The sequence below is a fragment of the Hemicordylus capensis genome, chromosome 7 (assembly GCF_027244095.1).
Source record: "Hemicordylus capensis ecotype Gifberg chromosome 7, rHemCap1.1.pri, whole genome shotgun sequence".
Taxonomy (NCBI): domain Eukaryota; kingdom Metazoa; phylum Chordata; class Lepidosauria; order Squamata; family Cordylidae; genus Hemicordylus; species Hemicordylus capensis.
This window is the reverse complement of record NC_069663.1, coordinates 10,158,036-10,178,024: the sequence shown is the minus strand read 5'-3', so window position 1 is coordinate 10,178,024 and position 19,989 is coordinate 10,158,036. Positions and strand designations below refer to the sequence as shown.

The 19,989-nt window shown below is 47.0% G+C and overlaps 1 protein-coding gene across 1 annotated transcript; it reads left to right on the top strand.

Moving 5' to 3' along the window:
* The first annotated feature begins 7,217 nt into the window (after positions 1 to 7,217).
* LOC128332931 (aurora kinase A and ninein-interacting protein-like) lies at positions 7,218 to 18,641 on the top strand. The gene is made up of 4 exons (XM_053267754.1): positions 7,218 to 7,392; positions 9,109 to 9,233; positions 12,201 to 12,327; positions 17,522 to 18,641. The coding sequence occupies exons 2-4, from the start codon at positions 9,141 to 9,143 to the stop codon at positions 18,424 to 18,426; spliced, it is 1,125 nt and encodes a 374-aa protein (XP_053123729.1). The 5' UTR covers positions 7,218 to 7,392; positions 9,109 to 9,140; the 3' UTR covers positions 18,427 to 18,641.
* The last annotated feature ends 1,348 nt before the right edge of the window (positions 18,642 to 19,989 follow it).

Genomic DNA, 19,989 nt, shown 5'->3' with positions numbered 1-19,989 from the left:
CTTAAAAGGGGGCTCCATCTCTCTGAAAGGTCCTTCCCAGCACTGAGAAACGTTCTGTACAGCGTACAGCAGAAGTCAGCACAGTGGAAATGGCTCTCATGTTGAAGGCATGGTTTGTTTCTTTTTGCCAGAGTTGGCCTCCACTTGAAAAACAGTGAAGATCATAGGAAGCTGCCGTCTACTGAGTCAGACCATTGGTCTATCTAGCTCAGTATTGTCTTCACAGACTGGCAGTGGCTTCTCCAAGGTTGCAGGCAGGAATCTCTCTCAGCGCTATCTTGGAGATGCTGCCAGGGAGGGAACTTGGAACCTAGATGCTCTTTCCAGAGCAGCTCCATCCCCTGAGGGGAATATCTTACAGTGCTCACATTTCTAGTCACCCTTTCATATGCAACCCGGGTGGACCCTGCTTAGCAAAGGGGACAAGTCATGCTTGCTACTACAAGACCAGCTCTCCTCCACTAGCAGTCTCTGCCCCAAAAGCTTTGCATTGTTGTCTGGGCATGAGGACCAGCTCTCCATCACTGCAAATCCTTCTCTCACAAGCCCTGTTCAGACATTACATTGTATGTGCTTACACATATCTGTGCACTTGACCTGTTTTTGTGTGAATGAATGACTCTGTGTGTGTTCATTTTAAATTTAACCTGGGTATCTGCCTTCTCAAATGCAGGGCACAGAGGAGGCTTTCTAGCCCTGCTCTTTGAGATGGCTTGTCTGCAGCTGCCAGGATCTAAACCTGGGAACTTCTACACGCAAACCAGATCTGTCGTGGCTCAGGACCTCTGCATACCCGAGGCAAGGCATCAAATGTTGCTGCCCCCAATCCCCATGCACACCCTCCTGCCCCCTGCTTTAAAAAAGGGGAAGGGGGGTGCATCTTGCCACTTGACTGGCTCTCCCAGTAAAGAGGAGAGCTGGTCTTGTGGTTGCAAGCATGACTTGTCCCCTTAGCTAAGTAGGGTCTGCCCTGGTTGCATATAAATGGGAGACTAGAAGTGTGCTAGCACTGGAAGATATTCCCCTCGGGATGAAGCCGCTCTGAGAAGAGCAGAAGGTTTCAAGTTCCCTCCCTGGCAGCATCTCCAAGGTAGGGCTGAGAGAGATGCCTGCCTGCAACCTTGGAGAAGCCGCTGCCAGTCTGTGAAGACAATATTGAGCCAAATAGACCAATGGTCTGACTCAGTATATGGCAGCTTCCTCTGTTCCCGAATGATCTGCTGCTTGAAGCAACCGCCTTGCCTCATAGAAGGGCCGCCCCTGCCCTCCCACCAAGCTGTAGCCCTCCCCACGGAAACCTGGACTTAGTGATGTCTAAACTAATGTTGATTGCATGTGCTTGGGGTTGTCTGGGGATGAGGTCAGCCCTGGCCTTGGATGGGAGCCTATTCCTACTTCCTCTTCTCGGAAATAATTGTTTTGGTAGACATGCATCTGCTTGTGGTAGCCTGAGGATTTCTCATATCCAGGACTGTGTGTATTCTGTGTCCCAGCAGTGTGTGCTTATGGAGTTTATCATGCAGATGGTATATTATTGTATATTTATTTTATTTTATTTTATTTTATTTTATTTTATTTTATTTTATTTTATTGTTAGATTTCTATACTGCCTTTCACTAAAAACAACCCCAAGGCAGTTTACAAAAGTTAAAACACATAATAAAAATGAATTAAAAATATTTAGCTAAAAATTTAAAAACAATCCAATATTAAAATATATAATATACATGTATATGTGTTTGCCAGGAGATTGGCTGTGTTATTCAGGCTTTAAAAAAAAAAACCACAAAAAAACAAAAAACACAACTAGGTTCTGGGGTGATGGTTTCTCCTTTCAAAATGAACGATGATATTGCAAAATGGTTGTCCTTTAAAAAAAATGAGCAAAGGACTCTTAAGCTGTTTATATGAGCTTTACTGGCTGCTTCTTGTAACTGAGTGCTCCCCTGACATTCTTTTATGTGCACAGGAGAAGAGCTGCTCTTGTGCTTGTGAGCATGAATTGTGCCCTTTGCTAAGCAGGGGTTGCTTTGGTTTGCATTTGGATGGGAGACTATGTGTGGGCACTGTAAGACATTTCCCTTAGGGGTTGGGGCTGAAGCTCAGTGGTGGGAGCATTTGCATGTTTGCTTACAGAAGGTCCCAGGTTCAATCCCTGGCATCTCCAGATAAGGCTGGGAGACACTCCTGCCTGAAACTTTGGAAGGCTGCTGCCAGTCAGTGTCAGTGGTGCTCTTTGGACCAGACTTCTGGGCGGAGGTCCAGTCCCCAATAGGCCTGGGGGCCCTCCAAATGCTGCCCTGGAGGGCCTCCAAATGCTGAGTGGCCTGCTAATTTAAACAGCAGGATTATCCATGCAAAATGTGGTATCTCTCTGCAAATCAGTGGGAAGTATCTTATTCAGATTCTCTTCTAAACATAAAATAAAAAAGAGTTGCCAGCTTTCCCTGAGCCTAGTCTGGTGTAAAAAAAAAAAAAAAAATGCATTGCAGCTTCTCAAGAGGGTTGGGGGGCAGGCAAAAGACCTTTAGGTCCAGGCTCCAAAGTTACCTAGGTGCACCTCTGGTCAGTGTAGACAATACTGAGCTAGATGGACCAATGGTTTCATTCAATATAAGACAGCCTCCTATGTATACTTGTGTGTGGGTGTGTGCACATGCACACACGTCTGACGGAGTGAGAAATGAGCATTCTGGACCCCCACCTCAGTGATCAGCAAGGCCTTCTAACCTTGGGTCCCCAGCTATTGTTAGACTTCAGAGTTGTAGTCAAACAACATCTGGTGATCCAAGGCTGGGAACCTCCGATTGATTGATGGAAGCAAGCAAGGAGTGTAGGTATGTTGCACTTCATGTTGCTGGAGCAACTGGGATGTTTGCATTCCATCGCAAATGTGATTCACAATCAAAATGTAAGATTAGTAGGCTGTGTGTGTGTTTTTAACATATTTCAGGGGAGATTACTGAGGTGGCATCCAAACAGAGAGCTGGAGAGATTTCTGAGATTCCAGCAATGGTCAAGTATTAATCCATCTCACCTCTGGCTCTTTCATTTCATGAGAGCCAGCATGGTATAGTGGTTAGAGTGGGAATGGGAGCGGGGGAGACCTGGGTTCAAATCCCTGTTCAGAACTGAAACTCACTGGGTGACTCTGGACCAGGCACTTCTCTCTCAACCTAACCTACCTCATAGAGTGGTTGTGAGAATAAGCATAACCATCTACTCCAGGGTTTCTTAACCTTGGGCCCCCAGATGTTGTTGAACTACAACTCCCAGAATCCCCAGCCACAAAGGCCATGTCTGGGGATTCTGGGAGTTGTAGTCCAACAACATCTGGGGGCCCAAGATTAAGAAACTCTGATCTACTCAGTTCTGGGATCCTTGCACGAAGAGCAGGATATAAATATAAACATAAATAAAAATGTGTGCTCTGTCACAATATTGACAGGGCAGAGAAACTGACATAAGAACATGGAACCTAAGAACAGCCCTGCTGGATTAGGCCCAAAGCCCATCTAGTCCAGCATCCTGTTTCCCACAGTGGCCCACCGGATGCTGCTGGGAAGCCTACAGCCAAGAGGTGAGGGCACGGCCTCTCTCCTGCTCTTGCTGCTCCCCTACAACTGGTATTCAGAGGCATCTTGCCTCTGAGACCAGAAGTGGCCTGTAGCCATTTACAGACCTGATAAAACCTGAAAAGCAAGAAAGAGGCCGTGCATGCTTGCATTGGGAGAAGAGTTGCTCTTGTGGGAATGAGCATGAACTGGCCTCTTTGCTTAGTGGGTCCACCTTGGCTTGCATTTGGCTGTGTGACTCCAGGTGAGCACTGTGAGAAAGTTTGGATACATCCATAGCTCAGTGGAAGAACATCTGCATGCAAAAGGTCCCAGGTTCAATCCCAGGTAGCGCTGGTAGAAACTCCTGCCTCGAAGCTTGGAGAGCCATTGCCAGTCATTGTAGACCAGGGATTCTCACCGTTGGGTCCCTAGATGTTCTTGGACTTCAACTCCCATAATCCCCAGCCCCAGTGGCCTTTGGTTGGGGATTATGGGAGTTGAAAGTCCAGTAACATCTGGGGACCCAACGTTGAGAATCTCTGGTGTAGACAATACTGAGCTAGATGGACCAAGAGTCTGAATCTGACTCGGTGTAAGGCAGCTTCCTATCTTGCAGGCCATGACATGTGCAGTTCCACTATCCCGGCTTTGGATGCGAGGCTGGGGTTTGTGGTGTGGGTGGTCCTGTGTCAGCTGTGCTGGGTTTGAGGGTGTCTGAAGACACGAAGTTTGTTCAGGAGTTCTACCCTGTAGGTCAGCCCCGTCTTTTTTTGATCCTTTGCACCGTCTGGTGCTTTTCAAAATAGATATGCGTCATTGTGTGTATAGTACTGAATGTTCCTTCCTGTTGATTGCATGATAAGGACCTGCGGGCTGCCAAAAAAACCCAAAATGAAGAACAAAGTCACCAACTTTGCTCTGCATCCTGGTTGATCTGCAAAGGTCCAGCTTGCCTCTGCAAAACATTGCCCTGGGGGGAAAAGCAGAAGCTGTCTTGTAGCAAGCAGGAATTGTCCTCTTTGCTAAACAGGTTTGCATTTGAATGCATGACTACATGTGAGTGTTGTAAGATATCCCCCCGCCCCCGGGGATGGGGCCATAGGTCAGTGGAAAAGCATCTGGCTGCTTGCACGCAGAAGGTCCCAGGTTCACTCCCCAGCATCTTCCGCTAGGGCTGAGAGAGACTCCTGCCTGAGACTTTGGAGAGCCACTCTCAGTCAGTGTGAACCGTACTGAGCGAGATGGACCAAGGGTCTGACTTAGTATAATGGAGCCACCATGGAGCGAGTGGGTTCAAAGAACCCGGGCCGCCACCAATCGGGGGCCGTGAGCACAGCCCCACACGTGCCCCCGGGTCTGACGTCAGACGCGGGGGTGTTATTTCAGTCCCGAACGGGGCCACACAGCCCCCGTTTGGAGCTGAAATCGGCCTGCGCTTCATTGGCAGCGCAGCCAGAGTGACTTTCCTTGCCTCAAAGGCAGGGAGAGCTGCTCCTGGTCTCACTGCCAATGCAGAGGGGCCGATTGATCTCGCTCCCAAAAAGGGCTGCGCAGCCGCGTTCAGGAGAGAGCTCTGCCCACGCTGCATAGGCAGCACGTCCAGAATGGGGCTCTCTGCTTTTAAGGTGTGGAGAGTCGCTCCGGCCCACGCTGCCCAATGCAGAGTGGGCCGATCTCCCTTCCAAACAGGGCTGTGTGGCCCCGTTTGGGAGGGAGACCACGTCCCCCGCGTCTGACATCAGACGTGGAGGCGTGGCTAGCCGGGCCCCTGAGTCTGACATCAGATGCAGGGGGCGGGGCCAGGGGGCCGCGGTGGCAGCTGCAGACGGGCCGTCGCCAGCCTCCCTACGCCGCTGATTCAAATGCAGTTCTGCATAGCGAAGGGGACAGTCTGTCAAAGATGCTGCAGCAGTTTCCTGCTCTGAGCAGGGACCAGGAGACCTCGGAGGTCCCTTCCACTTCCGAAATCCGATGAGCTGGTATTCATGGGAATGAATCATCGGGGTACAGAGCTCTATCTGTGTACACAGTACGTAGATTGTATGAGTGCTGGATGCAACATTCATTTATTCGGCTTCTTTGCATTTATATTTGCCTTATACCCCATGGTCTCCGAGTGGGCTGCAAGAATTAAAACACGGTAACAACATTTAAAAATTCTAAAACATTAACCTTGAACAGCCCCCTGCCGCTGTGCTGTGTGCACAGATAGAAAGTGTACTGCTGTACCTGTGATCAACGTAATTGTAAATAACTGTACCTGTACCTGATAACTGTACCTGTACCAAATAACTGTACCTGTACCTGAGTACACGACACACTTTTATGAGTGTTGAGCTTAACGTGTGAATGGGGCTCTAGTCACATGTTCAACCCTTGTACAAGTCTGTACATAAAGATTCTTAGTAGTAACAGTAATACAGATTTTGGCCCTATTCTAGCCAGGTCTGTAGCTGGTGCGGGGGGGGGCATTAGGGAGAGCCCCCATGCCCCCTTATTTTTTATTTCTCTGCCCCTTTAAATTTTTGACAAAGAAGTTTAAGTGCTCCCGGCCACAAGCTGTCTGTCCCCAACCTTGCCACTTTTTGACACACACACCCCCTTCTTTGGCAACAGGCCTAATTCTAGCTCTAGTCACAAACAGACTAGGAGGAAATAGCCACACAGTTTTATTCTTATCCTCTCACTTTGGGCTGTGGAGCTGCCACACAGTTTCTGGGGTTGAGTGCGCCAATTACACTCTGGTTGGATTTTAATTTGCAAGAATAAATTGCTTGTCAGATGTGAGCCTGGCCAAATAGATGTGATCCCTGATGGACTTTGTGTCGACAACATGCTGCAAATGATGGGCTGCTTCACCCAAGGAGAGCTGGTCTTGTGGCGGCGGGTATGAATGGTCCCCTTTGCTAAGCAGGGCCTGCCCTGGTTTGCATTTGAATGGGAAGCTACATGGGGGCACTGTTAAGATATTCCCCATAGGGGATGGGACCTCTCTGGGAAGAGCACCTGTGTGCAGAAGGTTCCAAGTTCCCTCCCTGGCAGCATCTCCAAACAGGGCTAGGAAAGACTTCTGCCTGTCACCTTGGAGAAGCCACTGAGTGCCAATCTGTGTAGATTGGTGTACTGAGCTAGATGGGCCAACGGTCTGACTCAAGTATGTAGTATGCTCCTTGGAGGAAGAGAGGGATATAAGATGTAAAAATAACTAATACAACAATAACCCCCTCTCATAATCCGCGGTGGCCTTTGGTTGGGGATTATGGGAGTTGAAGTCCAATAACATCTGGGGACCATAGATCGCATCCTCTACCCTCCTGCAGCTGCTGGACTACAACTCCCATAACCCCTACCTACTGGCCACTGTGGCTGAGGGTGATGGGAGTTGTAGTCCAAACCAGGCTGGAGGCTGGAGTTGTGTGCAGCCCTGGACGAGAGCTTCTTCTGGGGAGGCGGGCCCTCTTTCTGCACTCTGGACCACCACCCTGGCCTGGCCCCTATTCTTCCCCTTACTCAAACGAGCGAGCGAGCGAGCACCCGCCGCGCTGTGCAAAAGTAAACTCAGCCAAGGGCAGCCCGCCCAGCAGGAGCGGAGGAGACGGGCGAGGGGGCGGCGCGTGTGGCCACCCAGCAGCCTCTCCTCCTATTGGACGGTGCGAATCCTGAAGGGGCGGGGCCTAGGAAGCGGGAATTGGGAAAGGAGAAACCTGGGGGTCCGACTCAGCCGCTGCTGCGGGGCGGAGGAGTCACGCTGCGCGGCGGCAAGTTTGCAGCGGTTTCGCGGGGCTTCCTCTGCCGCCCCGGCCCTGCGCAGCACCGGGAAGAGCAGTAGCTCCGCGTGAGTCTTTTTTTGCCCGTCTCGCAGATCCAATGCACCTTCCTCCGTTTGCTGGCGGGGCGAAGCCTCAGGACAGCTCGCGAAAATTAAAGCTTATTAATTAATTAATTGAATGAATGAATGAATGAATGACAATAAACCGCAAATAGCAGTGGGCGCCTCTTTCTCGCCTTCCCACCGGAGAAAGGGAGGGCGCGAGTCTGCAGCAGCTGAAAGGGTGCAGCTGGGGGAAGGGTCGTCCGCTGTGAGGTGTGCAGCCGCCGCCGCCGCCGCCCCCTCCCTCCTTCAAGGACACGTGTGGAGTGAGCTGTCTAGCTGCACGTGAAGAAGCTGGAAAGTACGCCCTTGCTCACCCTGGGTCTGTACTGACTAGCAGCAGCCCTAGATCGCTGCTGCCTGATATAGGAGTTTCCCATAGTCTGGGAAACATACCAGCGGGGATTCGAATTGGCAACCTCATCTTGCTATTCAAGTCATTTGCCCACTGTGCCATTAGGTGGCTTAACCTGGGGCCTTCTGCATGCAAAGCAGAAGCTCTACCACTGAGTTATGGCCCCATCCCCCTAAGGGGGATATCCTACAGAGGACAGCACTAATCACCCATCCCAATGTAAACCAAGGCAAACCCTGCTTGGCAAAAGGGGCAATTCTTGCTCACTGCTGCACTCCAAGAGGGTTCTTTCCCCCTTATTTTGAAAAAAAAAAAGGAAGCATAAATGAGGGGAACCAAACTTGAGTCATAGGGTTGCCAGTTCTGCATCTAGGGTGGGCTCCTAGGGCTTGAAGGGCATGTCTTGTGTAGCAGCTTGGATGCTAACCCTGTTGTAAACTGCCCTGAGCCATTTTGGGTTAGGGTTAAGGTATATAAATCAAATAAATAACAGAATGCATTGCCCTGTAATTGTGTTTAGGACTGCAGCCTTAATCTGTTTTTGTTTTGTTTTTTAAAAACATGTTTGCTTGTTCGAAGCATTCTGCAATAAAGGGACTAGCTGCAAAGGATGGGGTCCTTGCACCTTCTAATAGTTGGCTAGGGAGTTTCAGCCTATCTAGTGTCCTGTCCAGGAGTGAGAAAAGCTACCGTTGCTGAAATCTCCTCCTCTACCCCTAGCAGGGGAGCAGTGTTCCATCTAACAGGGATTCCCAGATGTTGTTGACTACAGCTCCCAGAATCCCCAGCTGCAATGGCTTTTGCTTGGGGATTATGGGAGTTGTCAACATCATCTGGGAATCCCTGTTAGAGGGAACAGGGCAGGGGAGATATTCTTCAGCCAGGGTTGCACCACTTTGGTCCTCCTGCAGATGTTGGACTACAACTCACATCATACCTGACTAGGCCGTTTTGGCTGGAGATGACGGTATTTGTAGAACCCAAGTTTGAGAACCCCTGACGTGTAGCAAAATGTCCTGGTGGCTCTTGCGCTTTTAAAATATAACCTTGTTTAGATCAAAGCTATTGCTCACAGAGGTTGTATCAAACCCTTGGGATAGGTGTGGAGGTTGCTGGCAAATCGCTGATGAATCCCAAAGGAGGGGATGAATGAAACCCATGCTACCTACTGAAAAGTTGAAGCACAGTAACTGAAAAAATAAACGTTGGACTTTAATTTGAACTGCTGTTACCATGCCACTAAACTGCACAATGATCTCAGTTTTTCCCATTATTTGTAACCACAAGATCTAGAAGTTTAGTATGCACCCTCTCCTCTCCTTTAGCTGCAGAAAATCCTTCAGAAGACAAATTGGAGATGAAATGGAGGGGCAGAAAACCTGCTGAGCAGCATCATGAGGCCTGTGGCATTTGGCTGGATACTTCAGGACTCAAAAAACAAAAAGTACAGGTAATGGATTAATTGGGCTAGAAAAATATGTTCCAGTTCCACATTTTTAGGTGCTAAATCTGCACAGGCCTGATAATATATGTCAGATCCTTAGATGCCAACTCAAAATATCTAGATGTTCAGTAAACCTGGCACCTGTGATTTTTCCACCCTTGACATTGTTCCAAGGATGTTGTGCATTTGTGTCAAGCTTAAAATGCAAAGCTCCTTGTCCTAATAATGTCCTCTTTGGACTACTCGTGAATGAATCAGAGCAGGAGGCTCCATTTCACTCCTCTGTGGAACCTTCTTTGAGCCTTGAGTGCACAGGGAGATCTGTATGGTGTGTGGTGTCCATTGGAATGGGTCCAAAATGCTGCTTCTTCTGTGCTCCCAAGATGGAGAGATCCCAGACTGTGCATGACTGGGAAGTTGTGAAGTAAGTGGCAAGACACCTTGGACCACACTGGACTATCTTTGCCCCTGAATGCCACACTAGAGTGGGATGGAATGACATTTATTTATTTCTATCTGAAGGATTTCATATAAGCACCTCAAAGTGCTACAAAAACACCCCCCCCATTACTTGCCCAGTGTGTTTTGGATTACTCCTTTTTTATGGGCTCTTATTGATCATACATCTAAATAAGGCAGAATGGACCTTCATTCAGCCTTTATTTAAGCCCTATAGGCAAACCTCTTTACTTACGGATTCATTATCTGCACTTTCATGTATCCACAGTCAGGAAAATGACACCCGACCTTGGCATAAGTGGGGAAAAAGGGGGGAAACATGCTGACCTCGTGGGTCGGGGGTGGCTGGAAATGACCACGGAGATCATTTCCAGTCGCCATTTTAGGGATTGGAGCCACAAAATGGTTCCCATCCAAAAAACAACACCCCAGAACCCGAAAAGACCCATGGTTTTCAACCATTTGGGGGGCACATCACGATTTGGGGGGAGCAGTAGAGCAAGGTTAGAAGCTCCCCCCTTGCTAAAATCGACCAATTTTCGGCCATTTGGGGGGCATTTTTGGCCACTTCGGAACTTAACCCCCACAATCCCATAAGGGATCAATGATCCAATATTCACGGTTTCCGTATCTGCGATACAGCCGCAGAATGGAACCCCTGCAAATATTGAGGACCACCTGTATTTGGACATTGTGGTACCCACATTCGGATGCCTGCACACATCTATGTGTTTCTATTGGACCATTCACATGTTATGTTCAACACTCGTATGAATGTACACAGGCACAGATCTGTACACAGGTGCAGTCATTCACATGTTATGCTGAATGCAGGTACAGAAATACGCTTCCTCTCTGTACCATGCATTTGAAGGGCCAGTATCCAGGTTCGCTTTTAAAATGAACACAGGTATAGTCATTCACACAAATGTGTACAGATATTATAACAACAACAATAATAAAGTAGACCATGCAAAGACTGAAGCCATTTTCCACAGGGAGCCAGCTGACTCTGGAGTAGTCATCAACTGCTATGTCAGTTGAGTAGTCATCAACTGCTATGGTTTACTGGTAGCTATTCCAGAGAAGATGCTGTTGGGCATAAAGGAGAAAACCAAATGAGATCCAATCGTCATATTTGGTCTTCAGTAGCTCAGTTGGAAAATAATTTTGTTTTGGTTGGTGGTTTTCGTAATTTGTTGCAAGCCAACTTAAAGACCCTTATGGGTAAAAAGGCAGGATACAAATGCTTAAAGGGAGGTCATTGAACAGAACAGAAACACATGAGCGGGAACACCTCATTGTTACAAAAAACCATTTTCGATGCCCAACCTATTGCAGATTACTCCTCTTCCAAGGGCTCTTATTGATCCCTGAAGCTACATCTAAGCCCTATTCACACATTATGCTCCGTGCATGTATACTCTGTATACAGGAATTGTATACAGGAATAATACTTCCTGTTCAGGAAGAGGTTACACTCCCCCAGAAAGAAGAGATTTGTAGCCTGGGAATGCTCTCCGTACCCTGGTGCCTCAGGTTGTGGCCAGGAGTGCTTTTTACCAGCTGTGATTGATTTGACAACTCATGTCTGTTCCTTGAGAATGACCTGAAAACAGTGGTGTACCAGCTGGTAACCTCCAGGTTGGACTACTACAATGTGCTCTATATGGGGCTGCCTTTGTATGTAGTTCAGAAACTTCAGTTAGTCCAAAATGTGGCAGGCAGGTTGGTCTTGAGGGTATCTAATTGGTCAACAATTATTAATCGTTTGACGTATGTAGTGACACAGCAAGGAGGCAGAGAGAGAGAGAAAGAGAAACTTGTTCTGTATAGAGAAGCTGGTCAAACAATGCTCTGTGAGTATGAGAAGAAAAGGATAAGGGGTGGCCCATCATGCCTCTTGTCATGCATAAACTGTGGCTGGGAATGTTTGTAGCTCAACTGCTGGAGCCAAGGTAGCCTATCTGGCCTGGAATCTATTGGAATTGGCATCGACCTCCCAGTGACTACTGAAAGCAACCCAGAAGATTGTAGTGGCTCAGTTTTGTGAAAAACAATCTCCCAAAACAGCTAAAGTCAGATGGCCCATTCACACGTTATGTTCAGTATTCGTACGACGAGTGTGCACTATATACAGGTACAGATGTGTACACAGGTGCATTCATGCACATGTTATGTTGAACGCAGATAAGTACACTTCCTACCTGTACCATACATTTGAAGGGCCTGTGTCCAGGTTCACTTTGAAAATGAACACAGATGTAGTCATTCACACAAACACATGGACAGACATCTGTACACTCAGCATAATGTCTGGATTGGGCTAGAGTTGGCATATGAATCTTGCTCTTCTCATGGATTTAGGACCTCTTGGGACCATAGGAATAAGTCAGTTTTAAGTAAAACAACTTGGCCTTAATTGTGTTGTGGGGCAGGCTGAAACTTCTGCATGCTGATGAATGAATTCTAATCTATTTCTCTGTTTCCATGCATTTCTCTCTTCCCACTCAGACCCGAATAGCAAAGCTACCATTAAGGGTACTGAATCGACTCTCTCCTTATTCTGCTTCCACAAAAGCTCCTCTTCCCTGCACTAAGCAAACCACCATTTCTACTTTCTTCAGTGCTCATCAAGGAGGTAGGTGTGATTTTCCATCAGAGGGCACATTGAGGGAGGTGATGACATTGAGGTAATTGGAACTGGGGTTCTGAAGACAGCCACGAGGCTTGGGAGACTTCCAGTCTTTTTAGAACAAGTTCCCTCTTGAAGGCTTATTAGACTTGGAGCCAAATTGCTCAGAATGAGTACACTGTTTTGAAAGTCAATTATTGTTAACCGCCCAGAGACGAAAGTTTGGGGTGGTGTACAAATTTGATAAACAAATGAATAAAATAAATAAAAATCTCTGGTCCTATTTGTAATTAGTAAATGCCACACTTGTCAGAGATATGTAGAAGGCATGGGTTTCCATGGAAACCATGCTTTCTACATGTTGTAAGTCTGCTTGGGTTTTGGTCCTCTACCTTAAGTGGTGCAGTGGAGAAATGCTTGACTAACAAGCAGAAGGTTGCCGGTTTCAATCCCCGCTGATGTTATATTGGGCAGTAGCGATATAGGAAGATGCTGAAAGGCATCATCTCATACTGTGCAGGAGGAGGCAATGGTAAACTCCTCCTGTATTTTATCAAAGAAAACCACATGGCTCTGTGGGTGCCAGGAGTCAAAATTGACTTGACAGCACACTTTACCTTAATCCTCCCCAAGTCAACTGTATTCCAAGGAAATATTTTTTTGTTGTTAGAAATCATATAGTGTGATTTTACTCACGTAGATGCCAGGGAGAGGAGTTCTGGTACAAGTGAATATGTGAAGGTACACCAGGACTTAAATCGGTTCAGTTTGGAGGAGAGAGAGGGTGCTCTTCTTAAGGAAGGAGAGGTGGTCTTGTGGTGGCAAGCATGAATTGCTCCCTTTGTTAAACAGGGTCTGCCCTGGTTTGCATTTGAATGGGAGTCTACATTTGTGAGCACAGTAAGATATTCCCCTTAGGGGATGGGGCTGCTCTGGGAAGAGCATTTGCATGCTTGCATGCAGAGGGTTCCACGTTCCCTCTCTGGCATCTCCAGATAGGGCAGAGAGTAACTCCTGCCTGAAACCTGGTAGAAGCCACTGCTAGTCTGTGTAGATCTAGATGGATTAATGGTCGGACTTAGTATAAGCCAGCTCCCTATGATGGGCCTGTTTGAACATGCATGTGTTAGACTGTGGACTTCAGTCCCCAGTCAGATGTTCAGCAATAGTGCTAGTAAGGATATTGTGTTCCAGACAGGTGGGTTATCCTACCATTCTTTCAAGGGACTCTGGGAAGTGTACATATCTCTTGCCCCAATTTTACCCTCACAAACACCCTTTAAGGTAGGTTAGGCCAAGTGGGTGTGACTGGCTCAAGGTCACCCCGTGGGTTTTATGACTGAGTGGTGGTTTGAACCTGCATTTCCCAAGTTCCCACTAACTGCTACAAGTTCCATAACAGCAGCCTATCTGGATCAGACTCAAGGCCTATCTGGTCCAGCATCCTGTTTCCCAGCAGTGGCCCAGCAATGCACTGAGGAAGCTCACAGGCAAGAGAGGAAGGCATGTCCTCTCTCCTGCTGTTACTCCCTGCAACTGGTATTCAGAGGCATCCTGCCTCTGAGGTTGGTGGTATCCTATAGCTACCAAGACTGGTAACCACTGATAGACCTGTCCTCCGTGAGTTGGTCTAAGCCCCTTTTAAAGCCATCCAAGCTGGTGGCCTTTGCCACATCTTGTGGCAGAGAATTCCAGATTAACTTTGCACTGTGTGAAAAAGTACTCCCTTGTGTCGGTGCTAAATTTCCTAGTAGTCAGTTTCATAGGATGACCTCTGGTTTTAGTGTGAGAGAATTGTGTGTGTGTGGGGGGTGTCTTTCTATCTACTTGCTCCACACCATTCATAATGGTGGAGGACTATACAGTCCTCTCTCATGTCTTTTCCCAAAACTAAAAAGCCCCAGTTGTTGTAGCCTTGCTTTGTAAGGAAGGTGCTCTAGTCCCCTAATCCTCTTGGTTGCCTTCTTCTACACCAGTTCTTTAATGTCCTTTTTTGAAATATGGTGACCAAACCTGTATGCAGTACTCCAAACAGGGCTGCACTATAGATTTGTATATGGGAATTATCATGTAATATTTGGGATTTGTATAGCATTTTCAAGTGTTCAGTGCACCTCACATTATCATGTAATCCTTACAGCACAGGGATTCTCAACGTGTGGGTCCCCAGATGTTATTGGACCTCAACCCCCATAATCCCCAGCCCCAGTGGCCTTTGGTTGGGAATTATGGGAACTGAAGTCCAATTACATCTGAGGACCCACACGTTGAGAATCCTTGTTACAGCAGTCCTGAAAGGAAAGTGAGGGGTAGTAGTGGCACATTTAAGGCTGAGACGGCGTGGCTGGCCTAAGGCTACCTACCAAGTTCATGGCAGAGGTGATATTTGAATCGACACTGCTCATGTATACATCAGTGTCTCGGCTGGTGTGCTGCATTAGTGGAATCCAGCCACCTGCCTCCTCTTCCCAATTAGCTGATTATCAGTTCTATTAGCTGGTTATATGTAGTCCATGTATACAGCCGTATTCAGATCAATGTACAAGATTAGTTTGTGTGCAGTTTCTCATCCAGCTGGGACTATAAGCACTGAGAGCTGCTTCTGCATGCACATAGCTAGATGACTGGCATGCTTGTTTCTAAATACGAACACTGTGCACAAAGGAAGCCAGTGGATTCCACGGAAGCTTATCAGGGGTTATTTGATGAGAAGGCCCATCATAGTGACAAGCTTCCCTAAAAGACATCTTGCTTACCACTGCCAGTTTTATTCTGTATTGTGCATCTGCAGCAGCACGTTATTCGTCATTGAGGACAACATAGTGTGTTAACTGATGCTGCATCCTAGATGATGATGATGATTATACATTTATATCCCACTCTTCCTCCAAGAAGCCCAGAGAGGTGTACTACATACTTGAGTTTCTCCTCACAACAAGTAGGTTAGGCTGAGAGAGAAGTGACTGGCCCAGAGTCACCCAGCAAGTCTCATGGCTGAATGGGGATTTGAACTCGGGTCTCCCTAGTCCTAGTCCAGCACTCTAACTACTACACCACGCTGGCTCAATAACGACCCATCATGACGACCCAATAACAACCTGGCAGTATAACAGTAGAAAGTTTGATACCCACTGGTGTATATATAGTGTGCAACCATAGGATGATCCATGCAAATATGTGGGATTCTGCAAAAGGTGTTCCTCTGTTTCTTGCTAACAGAGGCAAATTGTGTCTAATGGGGATTAAACAGGCAAAAGAGGAGGAGTTTCTCTGATGCTCTTCCCACCTTTGAATCCTGCAAGGTCTATACTAGGGCTTGACAAATCCCAGGTGCCAGAGGGCTGTGGTGCCTAGACTAGGATATTCAGAGGCAGAGTTACACATTTTGTCCCAGGCATTTGTCCCTGCTTATGTTCTGAGTATGTTACTTGTAATTGTTCTTGTATCATGTGTGGTTTGGAGACTTTCCTGATAAGAATGCAAACAACATTATAAGCAAAGCGTATGCAAATTAATATTCTGCTCAGTAAGAGGAAAGCTAGAAGCTAGGTGCAGTCATTCAGTTATCACCAAAGAGGACTACTGCTAGGGAGATGGTGGGTTTTGACAACTTATATACAGCTGCAAAGCTTTGTGAAAGAGGATTTATTATTCCATACCACAGTTTCTCAACCACCAGTCCCTGGACCGCTACTGGTCCGCAAAGGGTTGAGTGCCGGTCCCTGGCTGGGAGTCAAACCTCCCCCCCCCCCAGCAATCAAGGCACTCACTTCCTCGGTTTTGCACATGGCACAGAAGAGGAGTAACATGGAGGCGCAGAAAGGGAGTGCAGGTGGACCTTCCTTGGGGGAGGGGGAGCAAGCACGAGTACTAAGGAGCGCTGAGGGAGGCAGCATGGTGCGGGGGAGAGGCAAGATACCATTTTGTGCATTCATGCAAAAGGGTAATTGGATGAATGGCACTGGAATGAAGTGATCCACCCTTCGACCCATCCACCCACCCACCCTCCCATCGAACCTGGAGCACACACCAGCCTCCTGCTAATGGAGCAAAGAGACACCTCTTTAAAAGTGGTGATGATTCTCTTGATTGAAAGGGGGGAGCAACTGGCCCTATTCAGCCCTAGAACAAAATCCTTCGGGGTGGGGTGGGGTGTGTGTTCCTGGTACCCAATTTATGTATCTTTTTAGAGTGTGAGCCCTTTAGGAAAGTTCATTTTTGAACTATTGGCTCTTCCAGCTTTTGACCCTTCAAACTTTTGAACCTTTGAACTTTGAGCACAAATATATAGTACTCAATGTATATCACTATATATTGTGAAGTGTGTGTGTGTGTGTATTCAGTGAAATGTATTAATTGCGAGATTGGCCAGAGCAGTGACTTATATAGATATACAACAGCTGGGAAATACTTGACTAACAAGCAGAAGGTTGCTGGTTCAAATCCCCACTAGTACTATATTGGGCAGCAGCAATATAGGAAGTTGCTGAAAGGCATCATCTCAGACTGTGCAGGAGGAGGCAGTGGTCAACCCCTCCTGGGTCTCTGTGGATGCTAGGCGTCAAAATCGACTAGATGGCACACTTTGCCTTTAGTGCTGTATGAGGAGTATTTCAATAGTCACCCTGTGCAGAGATGTGACAGAACTTTGTCCTAACTGGGGGTCTGCAAAATGGAAAGGCTAGAGCAGTGATTCATGCAAAGCTGGAACAGGTAGGGATGTGCAAACTGGCTCGGAATTGAACTGGTTCGGTTTGGAGGCTCAACCTCAGACCAAACCAGTTTGGGCTGGCTCGAAGCCTTACTGGTAAAGGGGCAGCAGGAGCGGGGGGAGGGTGTGTGATCCTCTAACTCCCCTCCCCGCCCAAGCCTTCTACACATGTGGAGCCCATTTTTTTTACCTTTGTGCAGGGGGCAGCTCTGGCTCACAGGGGAAAAACCAAACTGGGGAAATCCAGTTTTGTGCACACCCCTAGGGACAGGTAACATGTCCTGGGAGTCAGTTCTTGAAGATAAACTTGTTCATGGTGTACATTATGGGAATTACTGTACTATATTGTATTACTGATTATTTACATTTGGTCTCAGAGGTGGGAAGGTTCAGTGTAGCCTTTCAATTGTAGTTGCCAGACCAGGCATAGCCTTAAGTTAAATCTATTTGACTACTCTGACTCAATTCAAATTCAACTTGTTCTTGCAGATGAGAGGAAAACCAAGGCCAACAAAAGGCTGCTGGCTGTTGCGCCAGGCGGTGCCACCCACCAGCAGTGCCGTGAATTGTCTCCAGGGGAGAGAAACAGAATGGCAGCCTCACTGCCTCAGCTTGTCCAGGAGCACCACCAACAAGCAGAACAGAAATCACAAGGCTTACACTTTCCCCCTCGTGCCTCTGCTCACGCCCAGAGTAACAGCAGAAGCAAGGATACAGCTATGCAAAGAGAGAATACTATTGAGGGAGAAGATCCTTTCTCAAGTGTTACTCGGCCGCTAGAAGAAGAGGGGTGTTGTGATCATACGGCTCTTTTCAGTTCACCTTTGAGAGAGAGAAATGGTGGTTGGAGGAGAGAGAGAAAGAGCACTGGGTGGTCTCACTGCAGCAGAAACCAGGAGGCCCGTCCATGTGAATCTGTTACAGCTTGGAGGAGATGCAGACACCCGTCCTCTTCCAGTGAGCACTGCTTCGTGGATTCCACTGAAGCGGAGAACATAAATCCTCAGTTGGAGGGGAACATAATGGAAGTGAAGTCTTTGAAGGGTTTTCATCAAACTGTAGCTAGACCCTGTGATTCCGATTACAATAAAGGGAACAGCCAGGGAGAGCTCACCAGCCCCTTGTTTACGCAGGACTCTGAGGGACACAGTGTCATTTCTCACAACCAAGGCAAACTCCCTTTGCAAAATAAACTGCTTCAGAACAAAGCCAACCCAGCAGTTTTGGTTGTTGCTGCACCCAACAAGGGTTGCAACTCTGCCCCCAAAGGGCCCCACTTATCTACAGAGGCAATCTTCTTTGGAGGAGCAGGCCTTAGTCAGTTGAGTTATGATTTGTTATTCACTGAAGATTCAGAAGGCAATAGAGTTATTAAACACCATTCCAATGAGTAATACAAACACCCTCAATTCCTAGTGAGAAAACTGCTGCATATCAGACTAGGATTTGAGGCCTAAAGATATACTGTGTTTCTCTGTCCTCCTACAATTTCACAGAGCATGATCAAACTGTTCTGCATGTTTGTTTCCTTGACTTGTGGTTGTGAAAGGGAAGATTTAGTAAGGAATATTGTAATGATTTTACAAGATTAAAGTTCTTAGCAACACAAGCAAGAGTATTTTTCTCAATAAACAAGTGAAAATACCTGTAGAATTTCCTCCTCTCACAAAGATACTGGCTGGCATAATGTACAATATTCTGAGCTGTTCTGCACTGCACACACTTTTAAGACAAAATGTTTCATGGTTATGCCAGCCATCCTTGTTGCATAAAGCCCATCACTGCTGTGACAGGTACTGCATTAATTGCTCTTACACTTCTCTGAGCCTTCACACTAGGCCTTCCTGTTTTCCAGAACTAGAACACTTAGTGACTACCTTTTTAAAGAGCACTAGAAAGAACATTAGACACTCCTTATTGATTGGCACTGTTTGGTCCCCTGAATTGCTGTCTATCACAGAAGGCAGGTGCTGGTTTGTGTAAGCAGCAAAGGCATGAACAAACAAGGCAACAGTCTCCCACACAAGTAAGGTTCTAGCTTTCTACAGCACAGGAAGGAGTCTTAACACTGGGGTAGGCAACCTTGGCTCTTCAGCTGTTGTGAGCTACAATAACTTGTGGCTGGGGATGGTGGGAGTTGTAGTTAGACAGCTGAAGAGCTAAGGGCCCTAACAGATTAAATGCACTCCAACCACTAGGACAGCTGATATTAGCAAGAACTAGAAAGTGTGATTTGTCTTCTCTTATGGACTGATTGGTTTTCTAGGGATGGTACCATAAGTAAAGTTTCACTCTGAAAGTTGACTAACAGTCTTTTAACCCCAAGCCTTTAGGAAGGATGCTAGGTTCTCCAGATTCAGCTGAATCACTGCACTGGTATTAATCCTGATGTGTGCTGGGACTTTAAAGGAGTTATGAATATCATTACTTCTAAAAGCTGCCAGGGGAAGGGGGGCTAAATTCAAATCCCAGCTTTTGCTAAGCAGCCTTGGGCATTTTAGGTAACCAGCTCCAAGTTTCTTGAGAGGATACTAACACCCCATGTTAGGATCCGCAAGTTATAAAAATGACAAAATAACTATTTCAGTCTCTAAATCACTAGGCTAAGACATTAGCAGCATGAAAAGGAAGAAAAATGCATGAAATAGAAACCACTTCAGTGCTGCACAGGAAACAGATACTAGCATGAGATCAGTTCTCTACAGCAACAAGATGTCCTTGGATAAGCAGCAGCAAATGCAAAAGTCACTATCAAGCAACATGCCACTATGCACAGCTAACTATATACACTGAAAAATAATTAAATGGCCACTGCTCTGCCTAGGATCTGCAAGGATAACCAATGGAAAACTACTATTTTATCTTCTCTCTCACTGTGTGCAATTCTTAAAGCCTTTGAGTTCTGAAGAAACTGAAGGTTTATCACAGTTTCAGAAAAGAAATGCAGGATTCTCAAC